The sequence below is a fragment of the Podarcis raffonei genome, chromosome 15 (assembly GCF_027172205.1).
Source record: "Podarcis raffonei isolate rPodRaf1 chromosome 15, rPodRaf1.pri, whole genome shotgun sequence".
Classification (NCBI taxonomy): domain Eukaryota; kingdom Metazoa; phylum Chordata; class Lepidosauria; order Squamata; family Lacertidae; genus Podarcis; species Podarcis raffonei.
This window is the reverse complement of record NC_070616.1, coordinates 231772-250824: the sequence shown is the minus strand read 5'-3', so window position 1 is coordinate 250824 and position 19053 is coordinate 231772. Positions and strand designations below refer to the sequence as shown.

Sequence of the window (19053 nt, the reverse complement as noted above, 5' to 3'; positions counted from 1 at the left end):
GTCTCTCCATGGTTTTAAGTTTGGTAATGAGTTGCAATTCAGCAGCTTCTCTTTCCAGTCTATTTCTGAAATTCCTTTGTAGTAAAACAGCTACTTTGAGATCTTGTATAGAATGTCCTGGGAGATTGAAGTGTTCTCCTACTGGTTTCTCTGTCTTGTGATTCTTGATGTCCGATTTATGTCCGTTTATTCTTTGGCGTAAGGTTTGGCCAATATAGAGGTTTGTCCAATATAGAGAGCTGAAGGACACTGTTCACTGTTGGCTACCTTTCTGTAAACAAATTCATTAACAGTCCAGAAAGTTGGTTGCTTCAGGTAGCAACAAGCCTACGCAGATATTTAGAAAGTTAATGTGAGTTTTAATCTGTTTGTGGTTTATGATTGATTTAACTCTTCAAAAGAGTTAAATTATTAGTTATTGTTGCTAATTCTACATAGGAAGCTGCAGAGTCAGATCACAGGGTTCATCTAGCTCAGTACGGTCTGCACTGACTGGCAGCAGCCCTCCAGGGGTTTTTTGGGGGGGAGAGGTCCTCCTCTGTTAGGGAAATACTGCCAAGTGGGGATTGAAATAGGTGCCTTCTGCATGCAAAACAAATTATTGTTGTTGTTGTTGTCTGCAGTCTAGCAGTGTATAAATCTTGCAAAATAACTAACCAAATTTTTAATAAGAGCAGTGCACAAATTCTTTTCTTCTTAGACGGCCTCACAAACGACAAAGGTGTTTCAGAAGCAAACAAAGCAAAACCCGGACAGCTTCACTCCTCTATCAGTTTATTATTATTATTGTTGTTATTATTAGTCATAAGGTCTATTTGGTACACTTAAGGTGCAAAGAGTGCACACTCGACACACAAGCACGCACACACAGAGGGCGGTAACTGCCTCCCCATGGCGACTTGGGGGAGCCCCCCATGCTGACATCGCCTGGAGTACTTAGGGGGCGCAGCTCTGCAAAAGCAACGACCAACATCAAAGTGCAGAGCCAAATGGGCGGGGGTAGGGAAAAGGGGTTCCCCAAATACACAGGCAGGGAGGGGCGGCCCCCAAAACGTCTTCTCCAGGGGATCCCCCCCGCAACCTGTCGCCCCGTGCAATGGGCTCGCCCCCCACCCCCCACTCGCTTCCGCCTCCGGGATGGGAACATCCCCTTTGGGGGTCTTCCTATCGCTTCTTCCGGATGTGCTTCGGGGTCCTCAGAACGACCCTGCAAAGAAGGAGGGCGCTGCTAGGATTTCCACCCCCTCCGCCTCCCAGCTGCACAAAACCCGGCTGCTTTTTCGGCTGCTCCTCCTGGCGCGTCGCCCCTGGCACCGGACACCCTCTGCGGCTACTTCGCTCCTCTGGCGGCTACGGTAGAGACAAAGCTGGGTGTGGCTGTCGTGGCTGGTATGCAAGGTAGCAGAGTGGGAGGTTTTCCGTCAGTGGGGGTGGGGGTGGGGAGTGGCTACTGGCCTGGCCCCACCTGGGGGTGGGGGGCTGCTCCCAGCCCAGCGGGGCCTCAGTAGGCGTGGTTGGCGACGTAGAGAGACAGGCCTGCCGCGCCAGAACCATCACTGGACCCTTCGTACTTGCCGAGGGCCGCCAAGCCGTTGACCTGGAAAGCAGAAGAAGAGTTTGGAAAGACAATTCCCATCAGGCTCCGCTGACCTGAACAGATTTTAAACTACAACTCCCATCAGGCTCCGCTGACCTGGACAGATTTTAAACTACAACTCCCATCAGGCTCCGCTGACCTGAACAGATTTTAAACTACAACTCCCATCAGGCTCCGCTGACCTGGACAGATTTTAAACTACAACTCCCATCAGGCTCCGCTGACCCGGACAGATTTTAAACTACAACTCCCATCAGGCTCCGCTGACCCGAACAGATTTTCAACTACAACTCCCATCAGGCTCCGCTGACCTGAACAGATTTTAAACTACAACTCCCATCAGGCTCCGCTGACCCGGACAGATTTTAAACTACAACTCCCATCAGGCTCCGCTGACCCGGACAGATTTTAAACTACAACTCCCATCAGGCTCCGCTGACCTGGACAGATTTGAAACTACAACTCCCATCAGGCTCCGCTGGCCTGGACAGATTTTAAACTACATCTCCCATCAGGCTCAGCTGACCCGGACAGTTTTTAAACTACAACTCCAATCAGGCTCCGCTGACCCGGACAGTTTTTAAACTACATCTCCCATCAGGCTCAGCTGTCAAAAATACATTTTAAACTACAACTCCCATCAATCCAAGCCAGCACTGCTGCTCAGTGTGTGCACAGCTCTGAACTAGATGGAGCCATTAATGGTCTCTGCATAAAGGAGGTTCCTATTTAAACAATCCTTTTATTTAGCATAAAAGGGACTAGAATCCTGCCCCCTTTTTTGTTTGGTGTACTACAGTATTTTAATATTTTTTTTGGAAGCCGCCCAGAGTGGCTGGGGAAGCCCAGCCAGATGGGCGGGGTATAAATAAATTATTATTATTATTATTATTATTATTATTATTATTATTATTATTATGGAAATGGCCATAGCTCTTGCCCGTTTATATCCAAGTCGGCTCCCTCGGTTTCTCTTCTGGACCAGAATCTTTATTTTGAAAGCAAGCTCAGCAATGGAGCACCTGCTTTTTGTTTATGGAAGGTCCTGGCGCCGCCACCATCTGCATCACCAGTTTGAGAAGGGAGCAGGAAGCAGGTGACGAGGGCTGAGCCTTTTTCTGCCTGAGCCCCTGGAAGAATGCGGGGGGAAGGGACCTGAGGATCATCTAGCCCAACCCGCTGCAATGCAGGAATCTCAACTGGAACACCCCGGACGGATGGCCCTTCAACCTCTGCCTTAAAACACCTCCAAAGCGGTTTTTGTGCCCAGCTCCTGCTGGCGGGTTCCCTTGGGGGCACCAGGTTGGCCACTGTGGGAACAGGAGGCCAGGCAAAGCGGGTCGCCGTCTTGATCCATCAGGCTCTTATGATATTCTTATAGACCCTCCAGCTCCAGAGGCAGTCTATCTCTATTCCTAAGTTTTATGGGGTCTTTGGCCGCTGTGAGAAGAGGATGGAAGACTAGATCTATTTGGTTCCCTTCCCCTCTTTCCTTCTTTTTTCCTTTCTCCTTCTGTGATGGAACTCCTATTTGGGGACTTCCCTGGCTTTTTTCTGGCCCATGTAGGACCAGTCTGGCTAGTTGGCCTTGGTAAAGATTTGACCTTTTCATCCTCAAAAAGTTTTTGATTTGAGTTTCTACTGAAATGAGGCTGCATTTTAATGTACTTAATCTTGTTTTTAAATTGTATTTTAATCAATTGTTTTTATACCTGGTGTTAGCAGCCCTGAACCCAGTCTTGGCTGGGGAGGGCGGGGTATAAATAAAATTTATTATTATTAATTATTATTATTATTATTACTACTACAGTGGTACCTCAGGATGCGAACAGGATCCGTTCTGGAGCCCCGTTCGCACCCCGAACGGAACGCAAGATGCGACGGCGCGTCTGCGCGTGCATGGGTCGCGTTTTGCCGCTTCCGCGCATGCGTGACGTAATTTTGAGCGTCTGCGCATGCGCAAGCGGCGAAACCCGGAAGTAACGCACAGTGTTACTTCCGGGTTGCCACGGAGCGCAACTCGAACGCGCTCAACCTGAAGCACATTCAACTTGAGGTATGACTGTATTATAGATGGACCAATGGCCTGATCCAGCAACCAGGCGCTTCTGATGCTCTTGTGGAACCTCCAGCTCCAGAGGCAGTCTATCTCAATTCCTAGGTGCTTATGGGTCTTTGGCCACTGTGAGAAGAGGGTGCTGAACTGGGTGGGTCACTGGCCTGTTTGCCTAACCTGGGGCACCCGCATTCTCTCGCTCTCTTCGCTAAAAGAAGGAGCCTTCACCGCCTGTCCCGGGACCCTCTGCCCCACAGGAGGAAAAGGAGAAACAGCCCCCCACACACTGCCTCCCGCCTGCCCTTTACCTCGGCGCGTTTGACAAACTCCTCCGTGGCCGAGTCCTCATTCTCCCGCTGACCACGCCAGGCGTTGAGGGCCGAGGCCTGCAGCGCCCGGCCGTAGGAGAAGGTCAGCGCCCACGGACGGGGCAGGGGGCAGTTGTTGATGGCGTTGAGGTTGATGGACGCCTCCTCCTCGCTTTGCCCGCCGGACAGGAAGGTGACCCCTGAAGGAGAGCGTGGGGAAGGAGGAGACGGCTGAGCAATCGGGGATTTCACCCTACAACAACCCTGCGAGAGAGGCCGAGGAACAGGGGAAGGGGTGGCCCAAGGCCAGCCGCCGAAAATCTGGCACCTTTGGGAAGCCCGAGGAGCAGGACATGGGTGCAACGGCTCCCCCTGCCCACTTGGACTGGCATTCAAAGGTAGACTGTGCCGGAAGCTGGAGGCAGCACCAATTGGTTTCGAAGACAAACTGACGGCTTGTCTTTGAAGACCCTTGTGTGGCTTCCCAAGGGGAGCTGTGGGGCAGGCAGGCAGGAGGGAGGGAGCGCTGGCCTACCTGGGACAGCAGGCGGCACCGTGCGGCGCAGGGCGGTCACCGTCGCCATGGCGATCTCTTCCGGGCTGTACTTGGTCGGGCAGGCGTGCCCCGGGGTCACCATGTTGGGCTTGAGCAAGGTCCCTTCCAGGTAGACGTGGTGGTCACTCAGCGCCTTGTAGACGGCGGCCAGGACCTGGAAATCCAACAGGTGCAGCTGCAATGAGACTCCCCCATGCTCTTGCCAGCTCTAAAGGAACCCCATGGAGACTCAACTGCTCCTCTCCAGGGGGCTAGAAAAGAGGATTGGGCCAATTCACAGGTGGTGGACCTGCCCCAAGGTGAAAGACTTCTGGGAGAAGCTTTATAATGAATTGAAAAAAATGTTGACATATACATTTATTAAGAAACCAGAGGCCTTTCTTCTTGGAATAACAGGTTTGGAATTGCTCGAGAAAGATGTTAAATTGTTTTTGTATGCCACAACTGCAGCAAGAATCTTGTTAGCGAGGAATTGGAAAACACAAGAAGTATCAACAGTGGAAGATTGGCAGATGAAGATGATGGATTTTTCGGAGCTGGCCGACCTGACTGGAAGAGTCCGCGACCAGAAGGAGGAGGAGCACCAGGAAAAATGGGTGAAATTTAAAGACTATTTAGTTAAGTATGTTAAGATAACTTGATTGGAAAAGCTTGCAAATATTAGATAGGCTTAGGATTTAAATATGTACAGATAGAATTTAAGATGCTTAAGCTAATTTAGAAAGAATGAAAGATGTTAAGTGATCAAGTTAATTTTTTGAGAAAATTGATTTTGGAAAACTGTTAAAATGATATATAATGAAATTCAACCAAGGGGATTTGAGGAAGTCACTTAATAATGTTACAAAGATTGGTTTAATTATAAATAGGATGTGTGTGTGTGTGTGTTTGTTTGTTTGTTTGTTTTAAATTTTTGGAAAATTAATAAAAACAATGGGGGGGGGGGAGAGGATTGGGCCAATTCAAGGAGGAAAGGACTATTGATGTCTCCTGGCCACAACAGCTATCTCTTCCTCCACGGTCAGAGGCCGCTATGCAACTTGCCGGAAGCCGCTGAACGTTGGACGCTCAACGGCAAAGCTCTCCTTATGCTCTTTCGAGGCTTCTTTAAAAAGTTGCAGGTCACATTGTATTTATTTACGACGTATCCAATGCAAAGGATCACAGAAACAAAACGTTAACAAAACTATTTTGCTTCCTGCCAGCCCTTCTATTACTGAAAAAATGAGAAGGGGGTTCAGCCTTGCTGGCATTCTGCCAAACACTTTGGAGGAGTCTGTAAACTTTAAGAAGAAAAAGCATAAAAACCCAAAGATAGTGGATTAAGCCAGCCCTGTTTTCCAGCCCAAAATCTTACACTTGGTACCCCTCATTCTGGAATAGAGCTATAATGGAGAAAATTAAGGCCTCCAGATGCCGTTTATGTGATGTGGTGTTCGTTCTGTGACATATGCAATGGAAGCATTGTTTAAACCAAGCTTGATAATCTGATAACGTTGAGAATTTACACTTGCACTTTGCCATTTTAACTCATGCGCAGCTGTGTTCCATGTACCCATTTCACAGTTTTGTTTTTTTCATCTGTTATAATTGTTCTGTTTTATGTACATTCTAAAATGAAATTCTGAAAGGGGTGGGGGCAGCCATGCCTGTTTTCTAAACTTAGACACACAGAGAGAAGCCTCACCTTCTCGGTCACGTACTGGCACCTCTTCAAATCGTGTTCCCCGTCGGGCAAGATCTCCGGTTCCACAATGGGCACAATGCCGTTCTAGAGCAGAAAGGCCAACACAAGCACTTAAGACGCGAGAGGCTTCTTTGCCCCGGAAGACGGCTGGAGTTCCCAATTTGACAATGCATAATTTTATTTCATTTTTATTTATTTAGCCCACCTTTATTCCCAAGGAACTCAGCTTGGTTCTCCTCCTCCCCATTCACCCCCCCCCAACAACCTTGCGAAGTAGCTTGGGCGGAGAGAGGCAGCGTGACCGGCCTCTGAGTGGGGGATCTGAACCCCGGTCTCTCCTGGGTCCTGGTCAGACGCTCTCACCACTAGGCCACACTGCCATCTTCCCCATCGCCACTCTGGGCATGTTGCAAGGCATGAGGCTAGCACAGGGCCAGAGCCCAGGGGTGTGGTGAACCTGCTTGGCTTGCAGAAGGCCCCAGGTTCAAACCCCAACAGCATCTGGGCTGGAAATGACACCTCCCAGCTAAAACCCTGGAGAACTGCTGCCAGTCAGTGCGTACGCCGTCCCGATGGACTGTAGTCTGACTCTGCACCAGGCAGCTTCCTGTTTGCCCCTTTATTTAGAACCATAAGGACTATAGCCTTGCGGGGGTTTTTAAAGGAAAGGGCTCTAACTGCCAGTCCGTGTTGAAAATACCAAATACCAGACCCTACATAAAGCAGCTTCCCATGTTCCTAATACAGGCGAAGCTTTATTTAAATGCATGAGGACTAGAAAGTTTGTAGGGGAAGGGCCGTGGCCTGCTTTGCATGCAGAAGGTCCTGGGTTCAGTCCTCAGCGGCATTTCCAGGCAGGGCTGTGAGAGACCCGGGAGAGCTGCTGCCAGCCAGTGCAGACAATACCAAGCTAGACAGTCATTGCAAGGAGACTTCCTCTGTTCCAGATGCTCCCGGCAGCCGGGTGCCCTCACCTGCTGGCAGATACTGGCATAGCGCGCCAGGACGTTGGCATTCTCCAGGATGGCCAGGGCGGAGGGGGTGTTATCGCTGATCTTCAACACGCAGCGCCACTTGGCGAAATCCGCCCCATCTTTCTTGTACTGAGCGCAGCGCTCAGAGAGCCCGTCCAGGCCTGGCAGGAGGAAGGAAGGAAGGGAAGAATTGAGGGGGGACAATAATATATTTGTATTTTAAAAATCAAAAGCCTGACCTGTTAACTGGCACCTTCCTAAGGGATGGGCTGGAGATATTTAAAATAATTAGCTGGTGGTACCAGGGTCTAGGGCTGCAGAGTTTAATTACTCCGATTAAACAGTTATGGAACTTTTAGTTACAGCTTCCAGGTGAGAGCTTCTGCGCGATTAAGAGAGGACTCTGCATTTTCCTTTTTCTTTCTCTGTGTTTTTATTTAGATTAGTTTCTTTTATTGTATTGTAAAAAAGCTTTAATAAAATCTTTGTTTTTTAAAGAGCTTTCAGTTGCCTGATGGAGGCAGTTAATCATTCACAAGCCCTGAGTTATTTATCAAGGTATTTCTGTACCGTTAAATCACAGATTTAATCACAGATATCAAGGTGTGTTACAATATGAAAAATCACAGATATCAAGGTGTGTTACAATATGAAAAATAAGAGAGCCACATAAAAAGATAAAAACTATTTTGAAGCAAAAGAGACTATTTTAAAACAAGCATCAACAAACCGTTATGGGACATGTCTTTAATGTCTACACAGGTCTGATGAAATAGGAGGTTTCCACAGATGTTATGATTATTAGTGAGAAAGGACAGCGCAGACTTATACTATGGAACTCTCTCCGCAGGAAGCACAATGACCCCCAAGCTAGGTAAAGGTCAAGGGACCCCTGACCATTAGGTCCAGTCGTGGCCGACTCTGGGGTTGCGGCGCTCATCTCGCTTTACTGGCCGAGGGAGCCGGCGTACAGCTTCCGGGTCATGTGGCCAGCAGGACTAAGCCGCTTCTGGCGAAACCAGAGCAGCGCACGGAAACGCCATTTACCTTCCCGCCAGAGTGGTACCTATTTATCTACTTGCACTTGGACGTGCTTCTGAACTGCTAGGTTGGCAGGAGCAGGGACTGAGCAACGGGAGCTCACCCCCTCGCGGGGATTCGAACCGCCAACCTTCTGATCGGCAAGTCCTAGGCTCTGTGGTTTAACCCACAGTGCCACCCGCGTCCCACGACCCCCAACCTAGACGGCTTTAAAAGAGGATCGGACCGATTGATGGAGGAGAGGGCTATCGATGGCTGCTAGCCAGGATGGCCCTGCTCTGCCTCCATGGTTGGAGCCAGTACAGTGGCACCTCGGGTTAAGTACTTAATTAGTTCCGGAGGTCTGTTCTTAACCTGAAACTGTTCTTAACCTGAAGCACCACTTTAGCTAATGGGGCCTCCTGCTGTCGCCGTGCTGCCGGAGCACGATTTCTGTTCTCATCCTGAAGCAAAGTTCTTAACCCGAGGTACTATTTCTGGGTTAGTGGAGTCTGTAACCTGAAGCGTATGTAACCTGAGGTACCACTGTAAATGCTTCTGACTACCAGTTGATGAAAACCACAGTAAAGGAAAGGGCTCAGGCTTGGATCCTGATTGCAAGCTTCCCAGAAGAGGCACTCGGTTGGCCACTGTGAGAGCAGGAGGCAGAACTAGATGGGCCCCCTTTGGCCTGATCCAGCAGCCGGGCTCTTCTGATGTTCCTATAGAACCTCCAGGTCCAGAGGCAGTCTATCTCGATTCCCAGGTTCTTTGGGGCATTTGGCACGTGCGAGAAGAGGATACACGATTAGATGAGCCACTGCTCTGATCCAGCAGGCTATTGCCATCTTCTTAGCATTCTTGGTTATTTGTTTATTTAAGACAACCTACCCTCAGCCCTGGGACACGGGTGGCGCTGTGGGTTAAACCACAGAGCCTAGGACTTGCTGATCGGAAGGTTGGCGGTTCGAATCGAAGCTCCCATTGCTCAGTCCCTGCTCCTGCCCACCTAGCAGTTCAAAAGCACCTCAAAGTGCAAGTAGATAAATAGGTACTGCTCCGGTGGGAAGGTAAACAGTGTTTCCTTGAGCTGCTCTAGTTCGCCAGAAGCGGCTTAGTCCTGCTGGCCACATGACCCGGAAGCTGTATGCCAGCTCCCTCGGCCAATAAATCGAGATGAGCGCCGCAACCCCAGAGTCGGCCGCGACTGGACCTAATGGTCAGGGGTCCCTTTACCTTTACCTTACCCTTGGCCCTAAAATTCATGCCGTGAAGCATCTAAGACCTAATCCACTTACAGAAAGAGCAGATCAAGTTAATCCCAACCCGACCTTCGGAACAATGGGCAACGGCAGCAAATGTGCTTTGTACTGGATCAGAGCATTGATCCATCCAGCTCAAAATCGCCTGTAGGATGGCTAAGGAAACAGCTATTCCGAAACATCGCTTTGACCTGCATGAACGTTTGAACACCAGCCAGCTAGCAGATGAAAATCCAACTCATCCAATGGGTTTGGCTGGGCTTTCAAAGGCTCCTACCTTGGGTGGTGGTCTCTCCATCGGTCCCAGCGAGGGGCACGACTCCCTTGTCCACCTGTGAAAGACACAAGACACCCAAGGGTGACCGACGCCTCTGGGACAGACCCTCTAGGGACCCAGACCCTCTCCAAGGCCCAGAACAAGCCAGGAACCTGCTGCCCTCCAGATCTTGCCGCACTACAATTCCCATCAGCCCCGGGATTATACACCCATGGGAGTTGTAGTCCAAGAGGTGGGGAGGGCACGGAGTCGCCAGGGTCTGGCCTTGAGACACCCTGCAAACGAGAGCCGGTGGTTGTTTCCTTTCCCTCAAAGGGGGAGAAACCTCGCGACCCACAGCCCCAATTCGCCTCGCGCACCTTGATGCCCACGACGATGCCCTTGTCCTTGACCATCTCGACGAAGGGCGTGCCGTCATCCGCCTTCTGGTACATGGTCTCGTGGAAGAAGATGACCCCTCCGATACACTTCTCCACCCGGCTGTCGGCGCTGAAGAGGATCTGGCGGTAGAGACGTCGGTTCTCCTCGGTGTTCTCCACCCCGATCTGGTTCAGCCGCTTGGCCATGCTCCCTGTCGGAAGAGGAGGAAGGCAGAGGGGGGCTTAGCAAACCAAAAACCCACACAAATGTTCGGAAGCACAATGGCGGGAGGGTCAGGGGTATGTGAGTCTGCAGCGCCCCTAGTCCGAGGGATCTTGACTCCCAGCCTCAGTTGCCGTCTGTAAAATGGGAATCAAAAGCCACTCAAGAAGGTCAGCCAAAGCCAGCAGGTAACGCCAGCAGAGAATTGGTATCATATAATCCTAGGATGGGGAGGGATCCCTAAGGGTCATCTAGTCCAACCCCTGCAATGCAGGAATCTCAACTAAAGAATCCCTGATAGGATTGTTTCGGGTCCTTCCTTCCAGAGCAGGAGAAACCAAGCTTGCTCCATCTTCCATGTCACAGCCCTTGAGATATTTGAAGATGGCTCTCCTATCTCCTCTCAGACTCCTCTTTTCCAGGCTCAACATATCTGGCTCCTTCAACCATTCCTCATCAGGTTTGGCTTCCAGACCCTTGATCATCCTGGTCTCCCTCCTCTGCCCACCTTCCAGCTTGTCAACATCCTCCTTAAATTGTGGCGCCCAGAACTGGACACAGGACTCCAGGTGTGGTATGACCAAGGCAGAATAGAGCGGGACTATGACTTCCCTGGTGTGCTCTGGTCCATGGGGTCATGAAGAGTCGGACACGACTAAACGACTAAACAACAACAACAACATGACTTCCCTTGATCTGGACCATGGGTAGGCAAACTAAACCCTGGGGGCCGGATCCGGCCCCATCGCCTTCTAAATCCAGCCCATGGACAGTCTGGGAATCAGCGTGTTTTTACATGAGTAGAATGTGTGCTTTTATTTAAAATGCATCTCTGGGTTATTTGTGGGGCATAGGAATTCGTTCTCCCCCCCCCTCCAAAATATAGTCCGAGGGTCTGAGGGACAGTGGACCGGCCCCCTGCTGAAAAAGTTTGCTGACCCCTGAGATTCTGGACACTAGACTTCTCTTAATGCAGGCTAGAGAAGCATTCGCTTTTTCGCTGCTGCATCACACTGTGGACTCCTGTTCAGCTTGTGGTTTCCTAAGACCCCCCCCCCCAATCCTTCTCACATGCTCTGTTGTCAAGCCATGTCCCCCCCATCCTATAATTGTGCATCCGGGACTTCCTGCCTAAGTGGAGAACCAGTGCAGGAAATTTCCAGGGGTGCTTTGTAAAAGAAAACGAGTCCTACCCACGGATTCATCGGCTGCCAGGATGCCCTTCCCCGGGGCCACGATCCGCTGGGCGATGTCCGAGAGCTCCATCTTCTGCTCCGTGGTGAGGGCGGGGTACTGGTGCGTCATCTTGGCTGGTTTTTCCTGCGCCAAAGGAAGGCACAAGAAGCTAGTCAGCAGAGACCCCCTACCTTTCCTGACATGGCGCCCGGGGGGCAGCTCTTTCTAGGGCTCCCCCACCCTGCAAATGGGGGTCACCAACTCCCGCCAACTTTGCCAAGGCCTCCGTCCACTCGCTGCTTTTATGCAAGCCTTGTTCGCTTGTCTTTAAACGATGACAAAAAGCTTCCAGAAGAAACAGAAAGTCAACCCATATGCATAGCAAGTCTGTACCGGAACCTTGTACATTTTCGTTATCCCCATTCCAACACCAACCTAGGGCTTTCTAATTTACTCAATCAATATCTGCTACAGAGCTCATGGAAACTTTATGTACAAATATCGATCGAGTCGACATCTGTGCATCAAAAGCACAATCAGTTTAATTCCATTTTTCAACCCCTAAACGCTTATCGCATTTATAAATTTTAAATTTATTGTTGTACAATGTTTTAATTGTTTGCTTTCCTTCTGTGACTGTACCCCCAAGTGTGTTTTATAAGCTGGTCTCCGACCGTAATAAATTATCTATCTATCTAACCCCTTAAACCAATTCCCAGCTGGGGGATGGAACTAGATAGAGAGCTTAAAACAGAAGATGTGCTGAGTGTGATGAGCTGATCAGGCCTGGGAAACACAATTCGGGGATCTGGTTTTGCAAAAGGAATGGCAACAATTCCAGGATCACAACATAAGGAGAGCCTGCTGGATCAGGCCAATGGCCCACCTAGTCCAACATCCACTGTCTCCTGCAGCAGGGAGTTTAAAGCCTTTGGCTGATTAGTATTCTACAGCCTTTTAAAGGTATCATTGGGAAGGGGGAGCTATTCTTTTGTTGTTTTGGTTTAATTATTTACAGTGGTACCTCAGGTTACAAACGCTTCAGGTTACATTCTCTTCAGGTTACAGACTCCGCTAACCCAGAAATATTACCTCAGGTTAAGAACTTTGCTTCAGGATGAGAACAGAAATTGTGCTCCGGCGGTGCAGCGGCAGCAGGAGGCCCCATTAGCTAAAGTGGTGCTTCAGGTTAAGAACAGTTTCAGGTTAAGTACGGACCTCCGGAACGAATTAAGTACTTAACCCGAGGTACCACTGTACTGTGTTTTATCTTGTAATTTATTCTGTCAACACCCCCCCAAAAAAATCTTTGGATGAAGGGCAGTATATAAATTTAAAAAGAAAAATAAACTATGCACTGTGTGAAGAACGACTTTCCCAGCTATTCCAAAATGCAAGCTCATAAACAAAGCACACCTTGCTTTGCTTCCTGGGTTGCAAAAATGCATTTTAGAATAATCTGAGCCCTGGGGACATATCACTGGGGTAGCCTATATATATATAATGTGGCTGCTTGTACGATCTGAAGAGGTTCCCTTGGTGCTGCCCAGGGAATTAGTGTGCCAGGTGAGACAGAAATGGGTGCTGGGCCAGCCCCCTCTCTGCCAGGCCTCCTCTGCTCAGGCAGTTGCAGGGGGGGCAGACTTCCAAGCCCCCACCCAGCTGCGCCACCCAGACAGACAGACAGAGCCGCCACCACTCTTCCCGCCTGCCCATCCAGGGAGCACGTAGCAGAGGACAAGTTACATAACGGAGAGCTGGGCGATGACAGCCACCAGCACAGGCACGTGCCCAGTCTCGTGGCAGCCCCAGCCAGATGGCAGCACACGGCCAGGCACTCCCCCCCCCAACCACAGGCAGCGGAGGGCTTTGCTGTTAGTGACCCCTGAGGATTAAGCACCCTTCCCCTCTCAAGCACAGCCTGCAAAACAAACATTCCCTGCAAGGGCTTTTCTTTTCTGCGGCCACCAAATGGGGACCCATTATTAATTATTGCTATTATTGTTATTATTATTATTATTGCTATTATTATTATTAATTATTATTATTATTACCATCATCATTATCAGCAGCACAGGCCCCAAATCCAGTGAATCAGTAGGATACAGTGGCGTAGCGTGGGGGGTGCAGGGGGGGCCGGCCGCACCGGGCGCAACATCTGGGGGTTAGGGTTAGGGGGCGCAAATCCACGGGTTAGGGGGTGCAAATTACTTGCTTTGCCCCGGGTGCTGACAACCCACGCTACGCCACTGGTAGGATATTGTGATAAGAATATTATGGGCTCTTGGATACCCCATAAGGGGAAAAGGGCAGATTTTGTTCACAACAATATCCCCAAATATTCTCCCAAGAAGCCAGGAGCATTTGGGACTTAGAGAAAAGGCAACAAAACAACAACAATTTATTTATACCTGGCCCATCTGGGTGGGCTTCCCCAGCCACTCTGGGCGGCTCCCAACCGAATATTAAAAACGCAATACAGCATTAAACATTAAAAACTTCCCTGAACAGGGATGCCTTCAGATGTTTACAGCCCATCGCACAGCATGGAGAAACCGGAGAGAGAACAGGATGCTGTTTTTTAAAATAAATAAATATCTTGTTGCAGTGAGTTCCATAGTTCAACTACACGCTGCCTGAAGCAGTCCTTCCTTTTGCCTGCCCTGAGCTTCATTGGGCGGCCTCCTTTTCGATCATCGCATTATGCAGAGCCTGTGGTGGCCTAGTGGTGAGAGTGCCAGACCAGGACCTGGGAGAGACCCGGGTTCAAATCACCCAGCTGGGCCACAAAGCTCTCACTGCCTGAACTTGGAAGCCAGTCGCTCAGTGCTTGAACTTGGAAGCCATTCGCCCTGGTGATCATCTAATATTTATTGGATGGTTTCCCCCCCTAAATTGATTTTTGAATTCTGAATTTATTGTTATTCACGTTTTATACTTTATTTTATGTTGTTTTTTGTTGCATCAATTAAGTGTTTTAAATTTGTTGTTGGCTGCCCTGAGCGCGGTTTCTGAACCAGGAAGGGCGGGGTATAAATAAAATATTATCATCATCATCATCTTGAGCTCCTTGGGATATCAATACAATAAATAGACAATAATTAATAAATAAAAGGGGGGAAGAACCCTCTCGCCATCTCTATCACACCTCACATAATTGTTTACACCCCCACAATTTGCCTGATTTCCTAAGCTAAAAAGGCCCAAGCCTTGCTGCCTTTTCTCATAAGGGAGAAAGGGGGTTTGCTACTTCTTGCCCCCCAACTTTCTGCAAGCTGCTGCAGGGGGTGGGACTGGATGGCCCCTGGGGGGCCCTGCCAACTCTGCAATTCTACAATGGTTATTCCATCAAAGCGACCTGACAACATGAAGCAATCCCTGTCTCTGGGAGCTCCAGGAGAGCGTGGAAACATAAAAATATAAAAATATAAGAAGCGGCTGCTGGATCAGGCCCATGGCCCATCTGGTCCAGTCTCCTGCCCTCACAGCGGCCAAGGAGATGCCCCCATGGGAAACCTGTGGCAGGATTCGAACTCAAGAGCGCTCTCCCTTCCTGTGGGTTCCAGCAACTGGGATTCAGAAGTACAGCCAGAGCAGAGCCCTCTCCCCCTCCAGGAATCTGTCCAATCCTCTTCTAATGTCATCTAGGTTGGTGGCTGTTGTGGGAGGGAGTTCCACAGCTTAACCCTGCGCTGTGGGACGTCCCAAATGCTGCAAGCTCTCCTCCCAGGGGAGTCTTTCCACTCCCTGGGTCATTTGGGCTGCCCCTTCCGGAACCTTTCCCAAGACTCTGCAGTGTGTTTGCTTCCCTTTGGAGAAAGATGCGCTAGTCCTCATTGTGCAGGCAGACACTGCTCCCCTAAAGCTCTTCTCCTAAAAGGACTGGACCCCTGTCTGTGATCCCAATCCTGCTTCCTGGGTGTCTCCAGCTGGGAGGAGTTCCTCCTAGGCGGGGGCCAACACCCTCCCTCTTCCCCCACCAACACGAGGGGCAAGGCAGTCCCACAACGCTGCCAGATACCCATCAGGCAGCCCTGTTCTGGGAAGTTTTAATGTGTGACATTTTAATGTACAGTGGTACCTCGGGTTGCATACGCTTCAGGTTACATACGCTTCAGGTTACATACGCTTCAGGTTACAGACTCCGCTAACCCAGAAATAGTACCTCGGGTTAAGAACTTTGCTTCAGGATGAGAACAGAAATTGCGCAGCGGCAGCAGCAGGAGGCCCCATTAGCTAAAGTGGTGTTTCAGGTTAAGAACTGTTTCAGGTTAAGAACGGACCTCCGGAACGAATTAAGTTCTTAACCCGAAGTACCACTGTATTTTTAATCTTTGTTGGAAGCCGCCCAGAGTGGCTGGAGAAGCCCAGCCAGATGGGCGGGGTACAAATAAATTATTATTATTATTATTATTATTATTATTATTATTATTATTATTATCAGCACCAACAACCCCAAACCAGGCACCAAAGCTGGGCCAGAGACCCCCCCACCCCAGGCCAGGGGCCCTGTGACCTTGCTACGTCCTTGGCAGCTTCATGGGCTGCCCCAACCCGCCAGCCGGTTCTCACCCCTTTTTTGGGAGACGGCAACCCACCACACGCCCCCTTCTCAGGGCTGGTTGGCAAAGCCCAGGGCAACTCAGAGGAAGCCCTCCCACACACACACCAAAAATTCAGTGTCTGGTCAGAGCAGATGTGGCACAGTGGACGAGGGTGTCAGCCTGAAACAGACCAGGGTTCAAATCTTCCCCCCAGCTCAGTGGGGGACCTTGGGCCAGTCCCTGCTTCTCAACCTAACCTACCTGGCAGGGCTGTTGTGAGAATGAAATAGGGGTGGACCATGGATTTATGGCCTTTGGATCCCACCTTTTTCTCCAGGGAGCGCAAGGGATTTGAACCCTGGTCTCTCCCAGGTCCCTGTCCAACACTCTCCCCACCCTGCCATGCTGGTTCATAGAAACTCTGGAAGCTGCCTTATAGTGAGTGAGAGGCTTGCTCCACTTAGCTAAATAATGCCTACTCTGACTGGCAGCAATGGCTCTCCAGGATTTCAGACTCTCTTACAGCCCTACCTGGAGAGACCATTGGGGACCAAGCCTGGGACCTTCGGCACATAAAGGAGGTGCTCTGCCACTGCCTATATAGGAAGCTTCCTTATACAGAGTCCATCCAGCCCAGTATTGCGCACACTGACCGGCAGCACTGCCTCTCCAGGGTTGCAGTCTCTCCCAGCCCTACCATTTGGGACTGAATCTGGGACCTTCTGCATGCAAAGCAGGGGCTCTGGAGCGCTGAGCTGCGCCCCACGTTCCTGTAAATGTAACATGCACGCCAGAGAGGCAGTGTGGTATAGTGGTTAGAGACACCAGGGTTCAAATCCTCCCTCTTGGCCATGGAGCTCTCTGGGTGGGTGACCTTGGGGGCCAGCCACTGCCTCTTGAGCTAGCCTGCCTCGCAGGGTTGTTGTGGGGGACGACACTGCAGGCCGCCTTGAGTTCCTTAGAGATGGAACAGGAAAGCAAGCAACCGATCAATCACTATATTAAAATTCAACATCTCATCTGGTGTTTTCCGCTTTCAAGAAAGCAAGTTGAGCCACAGGCAAGAAAAGTGATTGGGGGGCGGGAGAGACTTGCCTCTTAGCCATCTGTCCAGAAAGGAAGATTTAATTCAAGCCATCAATCTGCCAGGCTCACAAAAAAAGCTTTTTTTGAGCCAGGAACAAGAGATGTTGCCATTCCGAAAGCGTCCCAGGAAAGCTGCTTTCAGCCACCCCCAACCCAGCCAGCGCCAAAGGACTCCGGGCTCCCTCCCCACCCCTGGGCAACGGGTGCCAGGGAACGACCAGCAAACAGGCAGGCAAGGAGGCATCGCCATTCCAGAATTCTGGGTGCAAGAAATACCCGCACATATTTTTATACCTACCAAGGGGGGCGGCCCAGAACAGGAGCCCCAAATCCAAGTGGAGGCTGGCAGGACCACCAAGACGGACCCTAACACGGCGGTCAGCAGCTGGGGGACCCCCAGGGTGGAAGTCTGCCCCATTGCCTCTCTCGACCCCCTCCCCGCCATTTGGGACTTTGCTTCCTGGGTTACAGAAATGCAAACATAATAATTTTAAAGGGGTATTTTTCGCAGGAGAAAGGACGCCGGAATTAGCAAAAGATGGGGAGGGGGTGGCGTTTGGAGGGATTTGATGGCTGGGCCTCCCTCCTCAACCACGCACGCACATTAGCTGGAACCAATCCCGCCCTACACTTTGCCTGCCCGGCGGGTGCCTCTGAGCACATGCAGAGTGCATTTCGCCACCACTCCCACAGCAACCCCCTAACCTCGCTAAGGGGCTCCATCTGAACCCCGGGTTCCTTTCCTTCCTCCCACATGACGCCTCTTCATCACTTTGCACCGCAGCACAGAGGAGGAGGCTGGAGATTGCTCCCCCCCCCCAAAAAAAACCCTTCCCATCCCTCCAAAAAATATGTGCAGGGTGCTCCCCAGAAAACCAGGCAGAGATGAGGAATTGGGGGGCTGAAAAAAATAAACAGGGGAGCCCCCCCACCAAGTGTCCTGTCCTCGGACCGTCTTTTGGTGGGGTGGGGTGCGTCCTTCCCCTCGAGCAAATGGTGGGGGTCTTGCCTTCCTATGGGAAGGGGGGACAGGCAACGGTGCCACGGAGGAGGAAGGTGTGTGTGTGGGGGGGGGGTTCTCTGGGACCCGATCCCGGCGGGCTTACCGGCCTCCCGTCCGTGCGTCCGTCTGTCGTCGAGGCTGGAGCAAGCTGCGTGTGCGGGCGGCGCGGCTCCGGCTGTAAAAGAGGCTGCGGTGCCGCAGAGCTACGTGACTCCGGCGGGGGAGGCGGGGGAGAGGGAGGGAGGGAGGAGCCACCCCCCTCCGCCGTCCCCTCCCCTGACCCGAGGAAGGGGGGGTGTCCCCCCCGCTCAGCCTTGCCCGGGACGGAGACGACGCCGGTTTCGACGGAGAGGCGCACAGGTGCCGCCTTGAAGGGCGCAGCGCGCCATGCGCAACGGCGATGGGAAGCCTCGTTTGTATATTTGAGCATCATTTGTTTGTTTGTTTGTTTGTTTGTTTGTTTGTTTGTTTGTTTGTATCTCACCTTTCTGAGTACGTGGTTTCCCTCCTCCCCCTGTTATCCTCACAACAGCCCTGCGAGGTAGGTCAGAGGCGGAGAAAGGCAGCGACTGTCCTTTCTGGACCGCAGCAACTCTCAGCCTGGCGGCTGGGGCTGAGAGGAAGACTCAGAACATCTGGAGTTCCCAGCTGGGCAGCTCCACACAGCCCACATTTTTTTTATTTTCACCCAAACTTTATAGACTGCGTCCAAGGAAGAGGTCCTCTTTCGCACAGCACAGTGTGAAACTGTGGAACTCACTGCCACAGGAGGCAGGGACGGCAAGGACGGCTTTCATAGAGTTGGAAAGGATTGCAAGGGTCATCCTGTCCAACCCGCTGCAATGCAGGAATTTCAGCATTCCTGACAGATGGCCGTCCAATCTCTCCTTAAAAAGCTCCAAGGAAGGAGAGTCCACCACCTTCA

At 50.9% G+C, this 19053-nt stretch overlaps 1 protein-coding gene across 1 annotated transcript; it reads right to left on the bottom strand.

Moving 5' to 3' along the window:
* Nucleotides 1-751: 751 nt before the first annotated feature.
* Nucleotides 752-18484, bottom strand: ALDOC (aldolase, fructose-bisphosphate C). Its single transcript, XM_053366358.1, has 9 exons — nt 18232-18484; nt 11513-11639; nt 10097-10308; nt 9738-9792; nt 7179-7339; nt 6205-6288; nt 4497-4671; nt 3962-4161; nt 752-1597 (listed from the first exon to the last, which is right to left on the bottom strand). The coding sequence occupies exons 2-9, from the start codon at nt 11622-11624 to the stop codon at nt 1502-1504; spliced, it is 1095 nt and encodes a 364-aa protein (XP_053222333.1). The 5' UTR covers nt 11625-11639; nt 18232-18484; the 3' UTR covers nt 752-1501.
* Nucleotides 18485-19053: the final 569 nt, after the last annotated feature.

Bases quoted from the DNA above. Each gene is read 5' to 3' on its own strand.
- ALDOC (XM_053366358.1), bottom strand. From the start codon at position 11,624: ATGACGCACCAGTACCCCGCCCTCACCACGGAGCAGAAGATGGAGCTC. The intron at 7,340-9,737 runs GTAGGAGCCTTT...TCCTCCTGCCAG, and splicing joins TGGAGAGACCACCACCCAAG to GCCTGGACGGGCTCTCTGAG. The intron at 4,672-6,204 runs GTGAGGCTTCTC...TTGGATTTCCAG, and splicing joins GCCAGTACGTGACCGAGAAG to GTCCTGGCCGCCGTCTACAA.